Here is an 18,760-nt window from a genome sequence, read left to right as displayed (position 1 = left end):
ATTTTAGCTGATAAAAAATGGGAGCAAAAACAAAAGTGTTGCATTTCAATCTTTATTCAGTGGCTAATAAAGGCAAAAATACAGGTTAATGATAACAGCTGATGACAGACAGTTTGCTCAAGAAGGCTCATTCATCCCGTCTGGAGAACAAAAAAAAAGCCCATTTTGGGGTGAGAAAAACAGCAGCTTAGAGCGAGCAAGAGCCAAAAAAAATATTTTTACATTTAGCTGACTTCTTGTGAAAGTCGTCTCAGAGAGAAGGTCATGTTAAGGATATTGCTGATGCCAAAAAAGCAGGCAATCACATTCAATTAACTAAACTACAAAGGCAGCACCATGGCCACGTCCCGCTCTCCGGGGACGATCAGCACACACACAGAACAAACAGAAAAAAGAGAAAGAGAGAGAGAGAGGCAGACAGAGCAGAGTTTGCTCCAGAAGGAGGGAGGGGTGCCGGGATGAGAGAGGTCAGAGTCCCTGCTTCACCTATTCACCAGGAAAAGAGCGAGAGGGGGGAGGGAGGGGGGGGAGACGGGTGAGGAGGAGTAATGGAGGAGCTCAAATATTCAGCCACAGGCAGCACACACACACACACACACCAACACACCAACATTCTCCTATCACTGAGTCTGTGACCAGGACATCCACAGGGGAAGAGATTAAGACTACAGGCTACAGAGCAGCATGTAATGCTGAATGTGTGTGTGTGTGTGTGTGTGTGTGTGTGTGTGTGTGTGTAGGCTAAATCAAAAGAAATTAGAATTAAAACTGTGAATGTGCTTACATTTCAAAGGAAAAAGTTAATCAAGCCAAGACACTCAAGAGCCTAAAATTAGGTTATTATGTTGTCTCAGACATATATGCACACACACACACATGCACCTACACACACACACGTGCACACACATGCACACACACACACACACACAGCATGAGTTTAAGCCCTGACATCTTCTGTAACCACTAGAAACAGCCCAGATGCCTCACCTACCACACATACCACAAATAGATTATTTTGTTTATTTTTAGATTATACTGTTGTTTTCACACACACACAAACACATAGAGATTAGGACTACATGCTACGGGTGTGTGTGTGTGTGTGTGTGTGTGTGTGTAGGTTAAATCAAAAGAAATTAGAATCAAAACGTGAATGTGCTTACATTTTATGGAAAAACGTAATCAAGCCAAGACATTCAAGAGCCTAAAATTAGGTTATTGTGTTGTCTCACACATATGCACATTCACACACACACACACACACAGACACAGCATGAGTTTAAGCCCTGACATCTTCTCTAACCGCTAGAAACAGCCTCACCTCTGAGAGACCACACATACCACAAATACATCCTGTCACACACACATTTTCAGATTATTTTAGTGTTTTTCACACTCCCACACACATACTCAGAGATTAGAGCTATGCAGGCTACGGAGCATTATGTAATGTTGAATGTGTGTGTGTAGGTTAAATGAAAAGAAATTACAATTAAAAACCATGAATACTAAAATTTCGAGGGAAAAAACTTAACCCTTTGATGCACAACATGGTCTAAAGTGACCCGACAGAGTTTTTATGTTCTATACCTTTGCAATAAATTATTTGCATCATTCAGTATTCCAGGTTTTCCTCAATTAGTTGGTTTTTGATCATCATACATCCTAATTTCATGTTTTCCTTTATTATATTTTTAATAAAATCCCTTTTTGTGTCACTTCTCTTCTAATACACAACATGGGTCAAAAATGACCCATATCCATTTTTTAGCTAAGTAGCTTGCTAAGCTAACTACTTAGCAAACTTCTTGGCGAAGTAGCTTGCTAGGCTAACTACTTAGCTAACTTCTTGGCGAAGTATTTAGCTAAGTAGCTTGCTAAGCTAACTACTTAGCTAACTTTTTGGCTATGTAGTTAGCTTAGCAAGCTACTTAGCCAAGTAGTTAGCTATGTAGTAATACAAAAACGGTTTTCTTCATAAAGTATGAGAGGCAAAATGGAAATAATGATTTGTTGTTAAAAACAAGATATTTAAAGAATACTTGGAATATCCAATCATAAAATAAGTTGATATCAAAAGGTAGAGCACAGAAACAGCAGCATTAAATAACATGGGAAATGAATGCGGGTCATTTTTTACCCATGTTGTATATATATATAATTATTGTGTATATATATATATATAAATATGTGTCTAAGCCCTCTAAGACATCTTCTCTAACCGCTAGAAACAGCCCAGATGCTGCCTCACCTCTGAGAGACCACACGTACCACAAATACATCCCGTCACACACGTGTTCACTGGATTTTTTTTGGTGTTTTTCACACTCAAACACACACACAGAAACCACGGGCAACACAAACGGCTCTCCTCACCTCTCAGCCTCTCAGCCGGAGGTTTATTACATGTGGTTGAAACTCAACCGACCATGAGCTTCCAGTTCGTTCGTCACTCTAACTGGGAAAACTCCAGCAGCAGCCGGTGACTCACGTCTACCTGGAAGTGTTCTGCAGCTGTGACTCAGCCTCAGATCACGACTGAAGAAAAGGACCAAAGGTTACAGAAGCTGGTTCATCAGGAGATTTTATTTCCCCGCAGAGCAGCGGGAAGTTAATCAGGTAATCACTGCAGACTGCTGTCACATAAACAGGGCTGGAGAAAACACCTGCTGGGGCTGAAATATCACAAACCCCCAGAGCTTCACTCAGCGCAGCCATGTGAGAGAATGAGATTCAGCAGCGACCCGGACGTAATCGCAAAAGGTCAAGATTTTCTACTCAGTGGCTTCCTGGTTCACTGGAGAAATTCTGCGTATGGAAGTAAAGCAAGAAAAGGCACAACAAAAATAACCAAAGCTGGGATAAAGTGTTTGAACTGCCCTCCGGATCAAAGCGTGAACATAAAGCTGGGAATTTTATTTAACAAATTACACACATGACCAAACATCTCTGCTCTGCAGGCTCTGAATGAAGCTGGTGCTTGGATCAATGACATGAATTTATAAAGTCATCCACCACTGAGTCCTATCTATCCACGCCTACAGCTGGGCCAACCTGGTCTCACAGGAATCCGTGAAATAGCCACGGATTTCGCTCAAAAAAATCGCTCAAATTTCCGTGAAACTGACACGGATTTCGCTACAATGCAAGTTAATGACAGTCATATCCCGTGGCTATTCCAACATACAAAGTGATTATGTACATTCACTGAGTGAATATTTAGAAAATAAAACATATATTTCTCGCTAGAAATGTGATCAAAATCCATTTTTATGCAGAAACTAAGTCAAAATATTGATTTTTTTCACTAAAAATGAGAGAACTGTCCGCCATGTTTTTTGTTCTGACCGCCGGGACCTTGAAAGTCACGTGACTTGGAACAAACCAATAGGAAAAAATATTAACTTGCATTGTAGCGAAATCCGTGTCAGTTTCACAGAAATTTGAGTTATTCCGTGGCCATTCCACGGATTTTGAGTTAAGCGAATCCGTGGCTATTTCACAGATTTTTGTGAGACCAGGTTCCCTGGGCGTATGTTTGCTGTTTCAATAAAAAGTGTGCTTGAAAAGTCACAATTCTGATTGATTTAATGTTTCAGACTGCGTTCACGAGTACAACTGAAGGTGTAAACTAGAGCTATCACATCACTGAATCCAAAGTAGAAGATAATTAATTCAAACTATCTCAAACTTTAAAGAACCATCTTGTACTCACTTCTCACTTTTCTGGTGAAATAACTGATAAGATGATGATGATCTTTGGGTTTTGTGTCCATATGATTTGATCCGTTTGGATGACTTGCGTCGGTGGTATGGACCAAAACTCACTCTGTATTTTTAGGCCGATTATCGTCGATATACGATATATATATTGGTATTTTAAACAAAACGTTAAAAGGGTTTAGTTTCAACCCAACGCCACAAGGAATCATTATAAACTTTAAAATCTTCCAGAATCTCCCATATTCAGAACAGAAATGTGAAAAAGTAGCTAATTTCAAAAAGCTTATTTTTGTGACTGACCACATTACCTGAACAAATTAAAGTCACAATTTATATATATGTTATTGATTTATTCTTATTTTGTGACTTAAAAACAAATCTGACAAAAAATGTATTGTTAAACAGCACTATTAATGTCACAATTTTGATAAATGTTGTGGAGATGCAAAGAAAAAGGCACATTTGTGTCTCTGTAAGCAGAAAATGTGTCTAGTTTTTGTATTTGAAAATAAGAAATATCATAAACATAAATACCATAAACACCCAATGTATCATATATGTCACATCACAGATCTTTGACATTTAGCGGTAGATTTTTTTTTTTTTTAACATCATTATGTGTTCTATGTGGTCCACTTGGTCTGTGGTATATCCCCCATAATTTTCCTTTAAGGATTACTGGATCTGGGTTCTTATGTCAAGTCAAGTCAAGTCAAAGTTTATTTATAGAGCACATTTAAAAACAACCTCAGTTGACCAAAGTGCTGTACAGTTATTAAAATAGAATAAATCACACGCAAATAGGTATAAATAAAAACAATGAAACAATAAAATATTGGTTAAATATCTTTGATTAGTGGATTTTGTAAAGCTCATGTGGTTTGTCACATAAGCTTCATAAAATTTGTCACAACTTTCCGATATAAAGAAATAACAATGACACAATGACGTAACTTGTTTGTTTTTTCTCCCCAGACAGACAGACAGTAACAGCAGAAGGTCACAGGTCAGACAGTCAGACCAGTCCCATCGGGCTGCTGGGAGCACTGGTCGCTTCCACATTGAACAGGAAGTTTCCATTGAACATGACGTCAGTGCAGCTGCCAGCAGGACAACAACACACACACACACACACACACACGATCACAACACACACACACACACACGATCACAACACAAAGCAACGGGAGTGTGGAGAACGGGAAGCGCGCCAGCAGCCAATCAATTTTCAACTTGAACTCTCACTTTGAATGATTTCTGCTCTCTTCTGCTGCAGGCAGAGATATAATAAAGAGAAGTGGACAGAATGATTGACAAGGAAGAGGAGAAGAACACAGTATATTAAGATTATTTCTTATCTCCTGTCAGTTATGTTTTTATCCCCCTTATATCATTCCGAGCACTCTCCGTCCAACCTCTGGGTCCACTCAGTGGCTACATCCTTCAAGTACATACTTAAAAACCTATGAATTATTTTTATAAAAATCTATTTCACTCCAGTGAAAATCCCTCTATGCCACTACAAAGTCAGGAGCGGTGATCCGACTTCAAAGCAAGGCTGAAAATAGCCAATAATCAGCTTTGTATGAAGCCTGGTTGACATGCTGAATAATTCTCCAGCAGAGCTCCAAGTGAAAGTTAAAAACCAGTCCGCTGGGGTTTCCCTGCCTGCTTCCAGAGCAGCCGGGGCATCAACAGGAGCTGGCAACGTGACAACACAACCAGGAATCAGATATTCAGGCTGATAGTCGAGTGTTTCATAAGTATTGACCATTAAAACTAAAAGGAAGTAATATTTTACAAGTACAGAATGAAACATAACCCCTAAATTACTACTCCTTCTTTAGACACTTTATTTGTTACTCCTTCTTTAGACACTTTATTTGTATTTTTACATTACATTTTATTGTATTTTATTGTATTTTTATATTTTATTGCTTGAAGTATGCCTATGTTGTTCTTTTTATTTAATTATTTAATTGTGTTGTTATTGTCTCTGTGTGTAATGCTGCTGCTACACTGTAATTTCCCAGCTTGGGATAAATAAAGTATATCTATCTATCTATCTATCTATCTATCTATCTATCTATCTATCTATCTATCTATCTATCTATCTATCTATCTATCTATCTATCTATCTATCTATCTATCTATCTATCTATCTATCTATCTATCTATCTATCTATCTATCTTAAACACTATATCATGAAAATAAGATCAGAAACATTTCTTTATTGTAGTTAAAAAGTATGGAATGCAAATTATGCAAATGCAAATGCATTTACTTTACATTGACCAACAAATTTGTGCATTGTATAATTTTATTAAAATATTGGAAAACTGCATTATCCTACTCCTGCAATTTGCCTATCATATCGATACATATCAGTATCTATCGGTATCTTTATTATTATTATTATTATTATTATTATTAATTATTTTTTACAGAAAATGTGATGCAGAAAAGATGCATGGGGTGACTTAGAAATTCTTTGAGACATTTTTTTTTTTAATTCTTTATTTAAATGGTTAGCAGTCAACTGATACTGAACATACACATATTTTTATTTAGCTATTAATTTGTATTTATTCTTCATTTTTATATTGAGTTTTCATGTCTCTAATTGGTTCACGACGTAATACATTGCATTTATTATTCCTATTAATTTCAAATGACTACGTTTCCATCATGAAAAAGATGTACAATACATTAAAGTAACCACTTTAAGATAGTTTAGGCTTCAAATAATCTACAAAAAAATCATGTTTTTTATGCTGTATTTTAAGATGTAGTGATTTTGATACCTTGGCCAGGTATTCCATGTAAACAAGATTGTTTCTGGTAAAATAAAAGGTAAAATAAATAAATATTAAATAATGTCTTTTACTCTGTCATTACTTTGTTTTAGGGCAGTAAAACTCTCTAAAATAAAATAAAAACTTGTTTATTAAAAGAAAAAAAGAGTTTGTCATAAATCACAGATGTGAAATTGATTGGACACCTTATTCAAATCCATCTCAATCTGTCTTTTCTTTGGTATGTTTAATTATTATTATGTTTAATTCAGTTATCAGGAGGTTTGGATTAAGAAATTATTACACAGCCAGAGAATTAAAAACTGAAATGATAAATTGCATAAACTGACATATATTTAAAATTAAATAAAAACTAAAAGATCTAACAGAAGCAAACTTTGTTTGAGGCGTGTTTTATTCAGTCAAATAGCCGGTGGAAGTTCTTTAGAAAAGCAGCTCTCCTCCCTCCATCCATCCCTCCTCACATTATACTAAGTGCTGGGGAAGATAACAACCAATGGGACTTCCAAATGCATCAACATCAAAAAGCCATTTAATCATTGCTCTCCCTCTCTCTTGCCTTTCTCCGGTCTTCGTGCCAAATACCATTTCATGTCTCTGGGGAGGAGGAAACATTTAATAAAACTTCTCTAATCGAGTCGGGCAGTGGGGAGCTGTGTGGCCGTCTGCTCGTCATCTCAAAGACTCTCCTCCTCCTGTAAGACCCGCTTCGTCAGGAGGTTTTATTCTCAGACGACAGACTGATGTTCTGAGGGTTTTTATGTAAGTAAAACCTGACAAAAATCAAACCTATTGTGGCATTTTACACTCTGGCTTCAGGCCCAGAGGTAGCCAACAGGGAAGTTTCAGGGCTTCCACATCAGAGGGCTGAAAGGCTACATTTTACTGATATTTTATTCACTGGAAGTTATAAGTATGTTATAAGTGTTATAAGTGTGTGTGTGTGTGTGTGTGTGTGTGTGTGTGTGTGTGTGCGTGTGTGTAGGTTAAATCAAAAGAAATTAGAATTAAAACTGTGAATGTGCTTACATTTCAAAAGGAAAAACGTAATCAAGCCAAGACACTCAAGAGCCTAAAATTAGGTTATTATGTTGTCTCAGACATATATGCACACACACACACATGCACCTACACACACACACACACACACATGCAAACACACACACACACACACACACACACACAGCATGAGTTTAAGACCCAGTTCGTCAGGAGGTTTTATTCTCAGATGACAGACTGATGTTCTGAGGGTTTTTATGTAAGTAAAACCTGACAAAAATCAAACCTATTGTGGCTTCAGGCCCAGAGGTAGCCAACAGGGAAGTTTCAGGGCTTCCAGAGGGCTGAATGGCTACATTTTACTGATATTTTATTCACTGGAAGTTATAAGTAATGTGAAATTTCTGCAGTGAGCCATTGATACTTGATTATGCAGCATGAACTGGTGCAGACTGGAGCCCGGGGCATGTGTGTTTTAGCCATTTTAAAATACCAAGATGTCAGCAATTTTGGGTGAACAAAGAGCATTTTGGAAGAAAACAAGTGAGCCTCGCTTACACTGCTTTGCATAACCCCTCTCACATGTTCTGTGATGCATTTTACCACCGAGGACAAATGGAGCAAGAGGAAAACTGTTTTCCATCTGATGAGACGTTTTATTTGTTTTCTTTTTTTAAGTGTGTTTTTTAAGAAGCTGGCTTGTGCAGTGATGTGGTTACTTAACATTGCTACTGTGCTGCTCAAAAACGCTGCGCCGCCAACACGGCTGGCATATTAAATGTGAAGAATTTGCATCAGCAAGCACTCAAAGTTAATTATTCACTCCTGTGCTGTATATTAATTAAAATGGTTTTAGAATGAGCAGGTTTAAATGGTTGAACTATCTTTATACTTTGTCATTTTAATGACAAAATGTAACAGAGAATCAGTCTTTTCTGCCTCTAAAAAACCCATTTAACACCCGGCTACCAACATAATGTTATGGTTAACAGACCTCGAATAGCAATTCAGCAAACACCTGACGAGGCGGGACATCTTTGTGTCTCCCTCTTGGACAGTTGGACAGTGAGACTTTCTGTTAACAGGGACGTCTCCGCCACCTGAGACACCTAACAACGCTGCGATTCCCCTCACTAAAGCAGTCATTTTTCAAAAGCTACAACCGCTGTCTGAATATGTGAGAGTTCACTCCTCACAAAGAGAAACGGCTGCAGAGTGCGTGGGTAGGAAACTTTAGAGAAGTGCCTCATGTCATCTCCTCCATACTTACTATTCATTCTCATCTCTCTTGGTTAAAAAAAAAATATATCTTTTTACCTTCTTCTTTAGCTTTCATTTCTCTTTCCACAGCACTTCTCTCTCTGGAGTATTATCAGGTCTCCGCGGCTCTGACCTCTTCGCCTCCTTCATATTGGATGCTAGTAGAAATTGAAGTTTTTCCTGCCGTTGAGCTCTCTGTACGTCGTTCCGGATAACAGCGAGAGCTTAATGCTGAAAATATAGAGTAGAGATTTGTGCTGCCGACCTTGTACAGTTGGGTAAAAGCGTGGCCGTCTGAAAGCCTGATCCCCTGACTGCTGCATTTTGCAGAAATGTAAGGTCAGGACCTATCACTGCGCTGTAACGGCCGCACACACATAAAGAGATATTCCAGGCAGAGAAGCACTTAGTCCTTTAGAGATGGTGAGCAAACTCTCCTCAAGATACAATTATTTCGCTTCTCAGACATAAACTAATTCAGGCTGACACACCTTCGTGTTTACCTAAGAAAATATATGTGTGAATGTGAAGCTGACAACTTAAGTTCAGGTAGGATTTCTTTTTCGATCACTCGCTTTGATCACAGATATCCGGCCCAGACTGAATCCCTATCTGAACCAGTATAATAACAACCAACATGATCTCACAGAAATCCGTGAAATAGCCACGGATTTGCTTAACTCAAAATCCGTGGAATAGCCACGGAATCACTCAAATTTCCGTGAAACTGACACGGATTTCGCTACAATGCAAGTTGATGACAGTCATATCCCGTGGCTATTCCAACATACAAAGTGATTATGTACATTCACTGAGTGAATATTTAGAAAATAAAACATATATTTCTCGCTACAAATGTGATCAAAATCCATTTTTATGCAGAAACTAAGTCAAAATATTGATTTTTCACTAAAAATGAGAGAACTGTCCGCCATGTTTTTTGTTCTGACCGCTGGGACCTTGAAAGTCACGTGACTTGGAACAAACCAATAGCCACGGGATATGACTGTCATTAACTTGCATTGTAGCGAAATCCGTGTCAGTTTCACGGAAATTTGAGCAATTCCGTGGCTATTCCACGGATTTCTGTGAGACCAGGTTGTAACAACTGGTTCAGGAGGGAAAAACCTGGCAGCAGAGAGAACTTGCTGCCAAGAAATTGTGCAACAACGATTTACAAGTTTGGAAGTCGGAATAACCAGTGGGTCCAGTTAAACACTGCATCCATAATAAACTATGCACCAACGACAGGATTCCTGTACTATCGTCAACATACTTTAGTACAGATAAACAGTAGCAGGTATGTTTTCGTGCCAAACTAAGCTCCACAGACATCTATAACATCTAACAGCAAGCATGATGAAACTGGTGAGTACTTCAGCTGTTAGAAAATGTGTAAAAAAGTGTAAAACTGCAGGTAAACACAGCCAGATTTTCATCCAAATGAATCGCAACTTTTAACCGAATTCCAGAGAGAAATCTTCTAAAGGAAATACAAATGACTGCCTGTTTCCATCCACTAATGGACTGGGAATATTAACAGTTGCTTCATCAATATTAGCAGTAGGTGGCAGTCAGTAAATCATTATACTATCAAAGAAGAAGAGGGCACAAAAACATGAAAAAATATGTAGTAAACTGGTTGGAAAACATGACATTCCACTTTGTTTTATTTCGTGAACACGAATAAGACAAGAAATAACCGACTACACTGCATGTGCTTCATGTCTCTCCATTGTACTTTTTCGCAAATTACTTTTACATATTGGTATTATTTGGAGGCGTATCCAGTGTTTGAATACCATTAATACCCAGAAATTGGTTGCAATGAACATACTATTGGTGTCATATTAATGCATTGGACATATATCTAGTATGCTGTTTTAGCATACTAAAAAGCATGTTAGTCTGGAATTTCCTGATTGAATATTGATCAGAAAGTGTCCTTATATTAAACAAACAGCTGAAATGTCACGTCCTTTTGTAGCACACAGTACCTGGAAAGTTATAATAATCCCAAGAATACTTTTTCTGTCCGGGCAATATTTTCCTAATTTACTCCAGCAGCCTTTCCTCAAGTTTCCTCAGTGTTTCTAGTACGTTCTTCCATATGTAACCACCAATCACTGAGTATAACTAAAAGGGCCCTTGGAGAGCAGAGACCTCCACCGAGGCATTGTCCTATCTTGCAATATTAACAAAAGTGAAAAATAATGTGTTTATCCGCCCGGTGATTCGTTCCACTCCAAATTAATTGGGTTCTTTCTATCCCCACGCTACACCCTTCCACCAAGCTCCGTGGAAATGAGACCAGCTGGTTTTCAGTAATCCTGCTGACATACAAACAAACAAACCAAAACAAAAACATAACCGCCTCGGTGGTTAATAAGAAGGCAGCACACATGGATGGTTGATGGATAAAAAGATTGAAAAGCTTATCTATCAGAATGAGACAGTAGATTTACTTTAAAACAATGTGTTTCCTGTGGATATAGCTGTTATATATCGTGTTAGAATCTCTTCAAGGACACATCTTTCTAGGTGTTTTTAATAAAGAATAGACTTGGTATTTCTTAGGGTAAGACAATAACACATTATGGATGTAGTTAATACAGCCCCGTCTCGCTCAGACACACAGCTGAGGCATGTTGACAAATTTTAAACAGTGTTCTCAAGGCCACCCATTCTTTCTCAGAAACCTTGAAGGCTTTTGGGTTCATTATTCGTTAAAATCTACAAACCTTTAAGGGTTTGCAAGGCCCTTGGGAGGCCTGTTAGTTGTATTATAATTAGAATGTGGTGACTGGAATTCAGTGAAAAATGATAACAAGCAGATCTGTGCTAACAGGAAACAGAGAGGCAGCGAGCACAGAACAAACATCATCCTTATTTAATGGCGGCATTTTTATCTCAGAGTTTCTCTAACACTTTTTTGACGCTGCAACTCTTGACACAGACGTGCACTTAATTAGCCCGTTACTGAAAAATGTTATGTTGCCATAAAAACCCTTAGAAAAATATGAGCTCTGCGTTAAATCCAGCAGGTTGGAAGATGTTGGCTGACGTACCGACCGCACAGCACACAGTCTTATCACTTACACAACCCACCAAATAAAGGTCACACACACAATCACAGCTTCACATCTCCACGCTTTCAGTCACACTTACAGCCACGCTCCGCCTCACACACACACACACATAAAATCACAGTTTTTCCTCTCACACTTTCTGGTCTGAAACCACAGACACCACAAATAGCTATCATCACCTCTCTGCCTCTGTGCCTCTCGGCTGGCAGCTTATTACATGTGGTTAAACCAAACCCACCAAGCCGTCTGGCCGGGAGACTGGAGATTACCACTGCTGCTCGCTGCCACCAGAAAAACATCAAAACACTGACCATACAGAGAATATGGATTCAGCTACTGAACATTTTGCTATGGAGGTGAAACAATTAGCTGATTAATTAATTAACCCATCAACAAAGATTAACTAGGAATGATTTTCATAACAAAATTACAAGAAATTTGCAGTTCAAGCCTCTAAAATGTTGATATTTGCAGTATTCTATGGTGATAAATGAGGGGTCTTTGGGTTTCAAGTGATTTCAATGTAACATTTGTGAGGTTAGGGGCATTTTTCACTATTTTCTGACATATTATAGACCGAACAAATAACCAAGAAATGATTACTATTCAATAATAATGGGAATAATCATTAGTTGCCTGGATTTTTTTTTGTTTAATCGGTAAATTATGTTGTCTGGAAAATGTCCAAAACTGGAAAAACACCATCAAAATTAGTCCGCAGTTAGTTTTATAGTTTGTCCAACCAAGAGCCAAAACCATACAAACCAAATATATAAATCAGTTTTATATAAAACTGAGGTTGGTACCGCTTAATATATGGAAAATAACTATAAAAACTAAATATACAAACTGATTAATGGACAAGTAAATTGAGATTGAATATACTGCTTGTATAATAATGTATCATGATGTTAAATATGAATTTAGTGAAGTTATTTGTTTAAAAATGCAGCCTTATGAATACTTTTTCATGGTCATGTTGGTGTAAAATCGATGCACAACCCACATTGAAAGGGTTATTTTTATTAAAGCTCTAAAATTCACCCCATCGACCACCGTATCAGCATTGAGTTAAGTTTTCCCCTCAAAATTTAGTCTCAAAAATCCATACCAACCAGGCTCTGGAGACAAGGCTTTCAGAAATATAAGAAAAGAAACTAAACCTCTCAAATATTAAATATTGTCTTAACACAAGCAGCTGTCGGAGAACTTTGCAGAACAGATTAGTAAAACAGTCAGAACAACTTCCAGCTACTTGACCCCTCAATCAAACAGCGTGGGTGGTATTATGGCTTATTTTTACTTAAACTGATGAACTTTAGAGTTTCTGTAGATGACACTATAAATAAACCCTTTTTTGGGAGTATTTTTCCAAAGAACGAAACACTATTTTTAGAGGCCACCATGGAGGGGAGGAGTGTTTCACCATGTTGACTTTCACCTCCAATTAAAGTGACAAGTGTCTGATGTCAGATGGAAAAACAACAATAGCACAATATAACAGTGATGTTTTAATGGTTCCCATTGGGAGGGAGTCGTTCCTCCCACTCAGAGGTCAGGGGTCAGATGGAGCAGCAGCTCTGGAGCTGGCAAAGACTAATTTAAAGACTAATTTTGGCTTTTTTAACATTAGTACTGTGGATCTCTGCAGACAGAAAGGTTTGAACCCAGTTTTACAGCTAAAGGAGTGTCTTTTTAACCAAGCAGCTATCACGCCAACACCCACATAACTCTTCACAGGGCGACCCCACCCTCAGAGCTATAAACTCAAATATGTTATACAGGCAGATAAGCCCCAACCAAAGGAGAGAATCTAAACTCCTCCCAAAGACAGAAACAACCTGAAAGGTCTCATCAAATTGTAAAAGCTCTTAAACTGTCTGCACCTTATACAACAGCTGCCTTAAAAAAAGGCACAAGGATGTTCTTGTTGCGTCTGGTGAGAAATGATATTCCAGAAAAAGAAGGGGAGGGGAAAAGCTGTTAAATCCACCCAACAGACCGTCTGGACTTAGAGGGTTTCACAGCACTACCCATGAAATCTCCAATACACTACTGTCAGCTGGCGGGCGTCCGCACACACACACACATCCACACACATACAGCGCCGGGATTAATCCTAAATTTGGTTGGCAGCCACCAACGGGCTCATGTAGATCCAGCTGAATATCAAAACATATTCGGAGGGGATTTTCAGGACAGGAATTAACAGCCCCAGAACGAAAAGGAGCTCAAACACTACCTTCAAAAACAGAGCTGAGAAAACTTGCTCACTGTGAAGCAGCACAGGAAATACCTCCTGTTAATGTTCATGCTATACATTTGCCACACATATGCAGGAGGGCGGAGGAGGGGAAAGGTAGTAATGTGATATGGCTGGTGTTTTCAGTCTCGTCTTGAAGGGATTTTTTTATTCAGCCACAGTACAAAACATGTAAATAACCTGAAAGAGCCATTGTCTAACTTTCACTGAGCACACAATAAAAAAAAACTTGGTAAAAAACAGAGTCCCTGAGCCAACACTATCCCCCACTGTACACACAAACACACAGTAGCAAAAACTCAACAGAAAACATGATGTCATTAGATATTCTTTTTTAAGAATCTGACTGGAAAGAAAAGTTACTTTGAGGTCTTTCGGCAAGAGACACTTTTGCTTCTTAGAGCTCATCTAAAGGCACTAAACATGGAAAAGAGCACTCAAGCATGCGTAAATACATTATGCAACAAACTCATCCAATATTAAATGTGTTTAAAATATTCATATCAGTGGTCAGAGGGAAAAAAGTAGCTGTTTGGGTCTTTAACAGGCCGAGAGGAAGCATGTGTGTGGAGCAAGGCATTAAAAACTGCCTGGTTTCTGGGTTTGAATCTCACTGCAATCATCTATAAAAAAAAACACAAACACCCAGAGACGCTTTATAAATATCTATCCGACTGATCCATGACTCCTTCACTGAGGAATCTCTTAAACTTTGGGGGAAGCCTTTTTTATAACAGCTGGGCAGGAAGCCAACACATATCCAGCATGCATAGCATCACCAGTTGGAGCTGCACATGTCCAAACAGGCTGCTCGTCTTATTTTCAAGCATTATTTATCCAGAATAACTCTCCTCTTCTGATACAACCTCCTGCAGTCGGATATCTGAGCAGTTTCAATGGAGTAAATGGGGAGTCATGAGACTTGCTGAAGGTCCAAGAGGAGAAAAGGAGTTCTCATTGATATTTCCAACTCACTATTAAGCAAAAAATTTTCAAAAACTCTTGAATTTGACTTGATTTGTTGGTTTCAACTTTCAACCCTTGACCATTGTTATGTACAGCTCAGCTATGAAGCTATGGTTGCACCTAAGGGTGGTAAAATTTCAATATTGGATGGAAAATCAATCAAAATGAGCTTTCAATTTCAACTATCGAAACCATAAGACCAATTTAAATTCTGACTACATAGTCTTAATGTGGTATATTCCATTATTATTATTATTATATTTAATCGCACTTGAAAACACATAATCAATCTTGTCAGGGAAAAAAAAACAACCAATCAGAGATTTTTTTTAATCTTTAAAAGTCAATGTTTTGTTTTTATTTTAAATCGTTGACTTTAATCTAGTTTTGATTGTTCTCCTGTTTTTATTCTTATCGTTTGGGAAGCACTTTGTAACTAAAGTTTTGAAAGGTGCTATATAAATAAAGTTATTTTTAAGATGAGGATTGATCTTTATGAATCAAGACTTGATCGTCTAACAATGGCATAAGCTTCAGTTCTGAAAAAAAGATTAACTCGAAAATAGATTCAAATCGTGACCTTAACATCCAATATTGACACCCCTAGGTGCACCTTACATTGTTTTCTTCATTGATAAATCCGTCAAATTGTTTGCTTGGTCCAATTAACAGTTCAAATGCTAAGAAAAATAACTTTATAATGATATAAAAACAACTGCAAATCCTCACATCTAAGAAGCTGAAACCAGCAAATATTTGGCATTTTTGCTGTTAGAACTATTTTTTTAGCTTGTTCCAGTTAACTTTCAGCCACAACAAACATCTCATAACCCAAAGAATATTGTTTCAGGCTCATCTAAACTTTTTCACATCTGATTTGTTTTTCTCTTACATGTTCTTACGGGCTTCTCATTTTCTTTCCTCCTTTCTTGTTTTGATGCACGTACTTGTGCAAATCTCTTAAATGCCATTTCTTAATCAGTTTATTTGATCTCAGTAATCTTTTACCATCATAATCTGTTATCATTGCAGCAGTGCTTCGGCACATCACATCAAACAGCGTGCCAATAAAGCCCATTGAATTGAAATTGACTTGTATTGACTGGCAGCCTGCAGGCTGACTGACAGACCAGACAAAACATGTTTGGTTGGTGATATCAGAGCTTCTTATAATTTAGATTCATGTGCTTCTCCCGCCCACCTTATATCGTCCCCCCTATCCCTCCGTCCCTCCTTCCATCGCTCAATTACGCATTTGGAAAGACATGAGAGGCCTTTTTACAGCAAATAACCACAAAGCTCTTGCATGTAAGAACAAACCAGCTGTACCTTGCAAGAGTTACAAAATACCAGAGAGAGCCTGGCTGCACCTGAACGCACAGGCACAAGACAAAGAGGAAGATGAAAGGAACCAAAAAGAGTGGTATATAAATGACAGACGCACAGAGAGAAACTGAAAGAAAAGCATGACTCACCTGTGCGTTCGATGTAGTCGACACATTTGTCGATGAAGAGTGGGATGGGTCGGTCCAAGGTCACCAGGTTCTGCAGGGGAACGCCAAAGTAGTTGCTCTCCCAGGTTCTCCGGGTGGGGGGGTACAGGGGCTTGGGGGGCTTGGAAGATTTCGGCTGCAAAGAGAGAATAAAAAAAAGAGGGATGAGATCAGAAGATAGGTAGTGGAAAGTGGAGAGGAAAAGAACAGAAATGATGGAGGGGAAATGATTGGGAATAGGAGTAATAAAATAAGGGGAGAGGAGGGGAAAAGGGGAGAAAGAAAGGGAAGTAGAGAGTAGGGAGATAGGGAAGGGGAAGTAAAAATGTATAAAACAGGAAATTGCAAGTTTAAAAAGGGGAAAAGAAAAGAGGAAAGAAGCCAAATTGTGTGATGGAGGAGAGAAAAATAGGTGGGGATCATTACAGAGACGGGTGAAGTCAAGGAAAAAAATGATTTTAGAAACAAAAAAAGGAAGAGCATGAAGTGATGGAAAGAGGAGGGAATTGAGGAATAAGGCACAAAGGGGAGCAGAAATGGAGAGTGATGGAGGGTGATGAGAAGGCAAAAGATAAACATGGAGAAGAGGAGGAGGAGGAGGAGAGGGGGAGGAGGAGGGCAGTGGGGAATAGATCAGACAGAAAGTTAGTGGGATGAAGGGAGAGAGAGGGAGATAGCAGAGGGAGGTTCATGTGGAGGAAGACGAGAAGAAAAAAAGACAACACGAGGTGCCGAGGTGGCTTTGATTTCCCACACTCCTCTGCTCTTCAAAGTGTTGTCATGCCTACAGCGGTTCGGGCTCCTCTCTAATTGGCCGGGACGGCGACTAAACACCTTCCATTTTGTACCTTGTGCTTCTACTTTTCGCTCTCCTCTCTGATTATCAAAGACAGTTTGAATGTTCCAACAATGCCCTGCATTCACGACGCCCATGTCGAGCCGCCGGCTGTTTCTATACTGATTTGCACACTATTATCTGATTCACACCGACGTTATGCTCGCTCGCTTGCCCGCCCGCATGCACGCTTGTATGTGTGTGTTAGTCAAAGTCCAATTGTGTGTTTCTATTCAGTCTGCGGGGAAACTGGCAAATCTTGCATGCTGTGATTATTTTGCTTAACACTGCAATTGCTAAACAGCATAACTGCCAACAGCCAGATTTGTTGTGCATTATGTTTTTCAAGTGAATACAAACATTTTTAATCGAGATCAGATGTTGCTGATTAAGACTTGCACAATTTGAATGCGTGCAAGTTTGTTTTAACAGTGCTCAATTTAACTCATAATTCATATGGCTCAGAGGAAAATATGGAGGATCCATTTTGAGCACTGGCGTTAAATATGGAGGTTCATATTGCCATTTTAGATTCCACATATGAATCTCTAATGTGAATGTTAGTCATTTGTTTGGAGGTTTTTTTTTAAGGATACATGTGTGGGTGTGTGCAGATGCACAGTGTGCTAATTTGTTCGTTTAACTGCAATTTAACCAGCTGTTTGATTTGTGCCAACATTTTCCTTCATGTGTGTTTTTCTACATCCAAAGTGCGAGTTTAATTGCCGCATGTGTATGCACACAGTATTTGTCTGGACTGATAGTGGCTGTATTAAATGCTCTTGCTTTTATATTCCAGTGTGTGTGCTCAGCAGTCAGAGACAAGCCTTTAGAGAGCTGTTGTAAAGGATAAGCAGGCATCTTATCACAGACGCAGCCTCTGCTCTGAGATTATACAGACAGAGCCCTACTGTTTTTAACAGTGTGTCTTTTATCAAGCTTTTTAATGGCTGTCTAGGGCCTGTAAGGTGAGGAGGCTCATCAACCATTTCGGCAGTGTGGAAGATCAATCAATTATCAAATTAGTTTATTCTCACCATGAGTCTCGGGCCTATTATAAACAGAAATCTGCTCATATCTCATGCTCACACACTAATGTACACAATCTCTTCTGCTCTCATTCACATACAAACTCTTTCATTCTGTCTCTCATATTCAGTGCACTGAGACTCTCTTTCAGTTCCTCAAGGCACAAGAGAGCTTTGGCTCAGTGTCTCTGAGGCTATAATATCTTTGCTGTCTTTTGTTGCTCTATAAAGGCCTTTTGAAATATCCTGTTAGCTAAAAAGAGTTTTTAAAATTCAAACCCCACATC

General features: G+C 38.6%; 1 protein-coding gene across 4 annotated transcripts in view; it reads right to left on the bottom strand.

Moving 5' to 3' along the window:
- Positions 1-18,760, bottom strand: part of arhgap5 (Rho GTPase activating protein 5) — a 73,158-nt gene that overhangs the window by 43,902 nt on the left and 10,496 nt on the right. For 3 of the 4 annotated variants that reach the window (XM_059352744.1, XM_059352745.1, XM_059352746.1), the window contains exon 3: positions 16,593-16,746. In XM_059352744.1, the coding sequence (XP_059208727.1) occupies positions 16,593-16,746 (154 nt within the window). Of the gene's footprint in view, positions 1-10,616; positions 11,130-16,592; positions 16,747-18,760 lie in introns of those variants that run through there. The other variant, XM_059352747.1, reaches the window with a different exon arrangement.

This window comes from Centropristis striata, chromosome 16 (genome assembly GCF_030273125.1).
Source record: "Centropristis striata isolate RG_2023a ecotype Rhode Island chromosome 16, C.striata_1.0, whole genome shotgun sequence".
In the NCBI taxonomy this organism is placed as follows: Eukaryota; Metazoa; Chordata; class Actinopteri; order Perciformes; family Serranidae; genus Centropristis; species Centropristis striata.
This window is presented reverse-complemented; position numbering and strand designations above follow the sequence as displayed.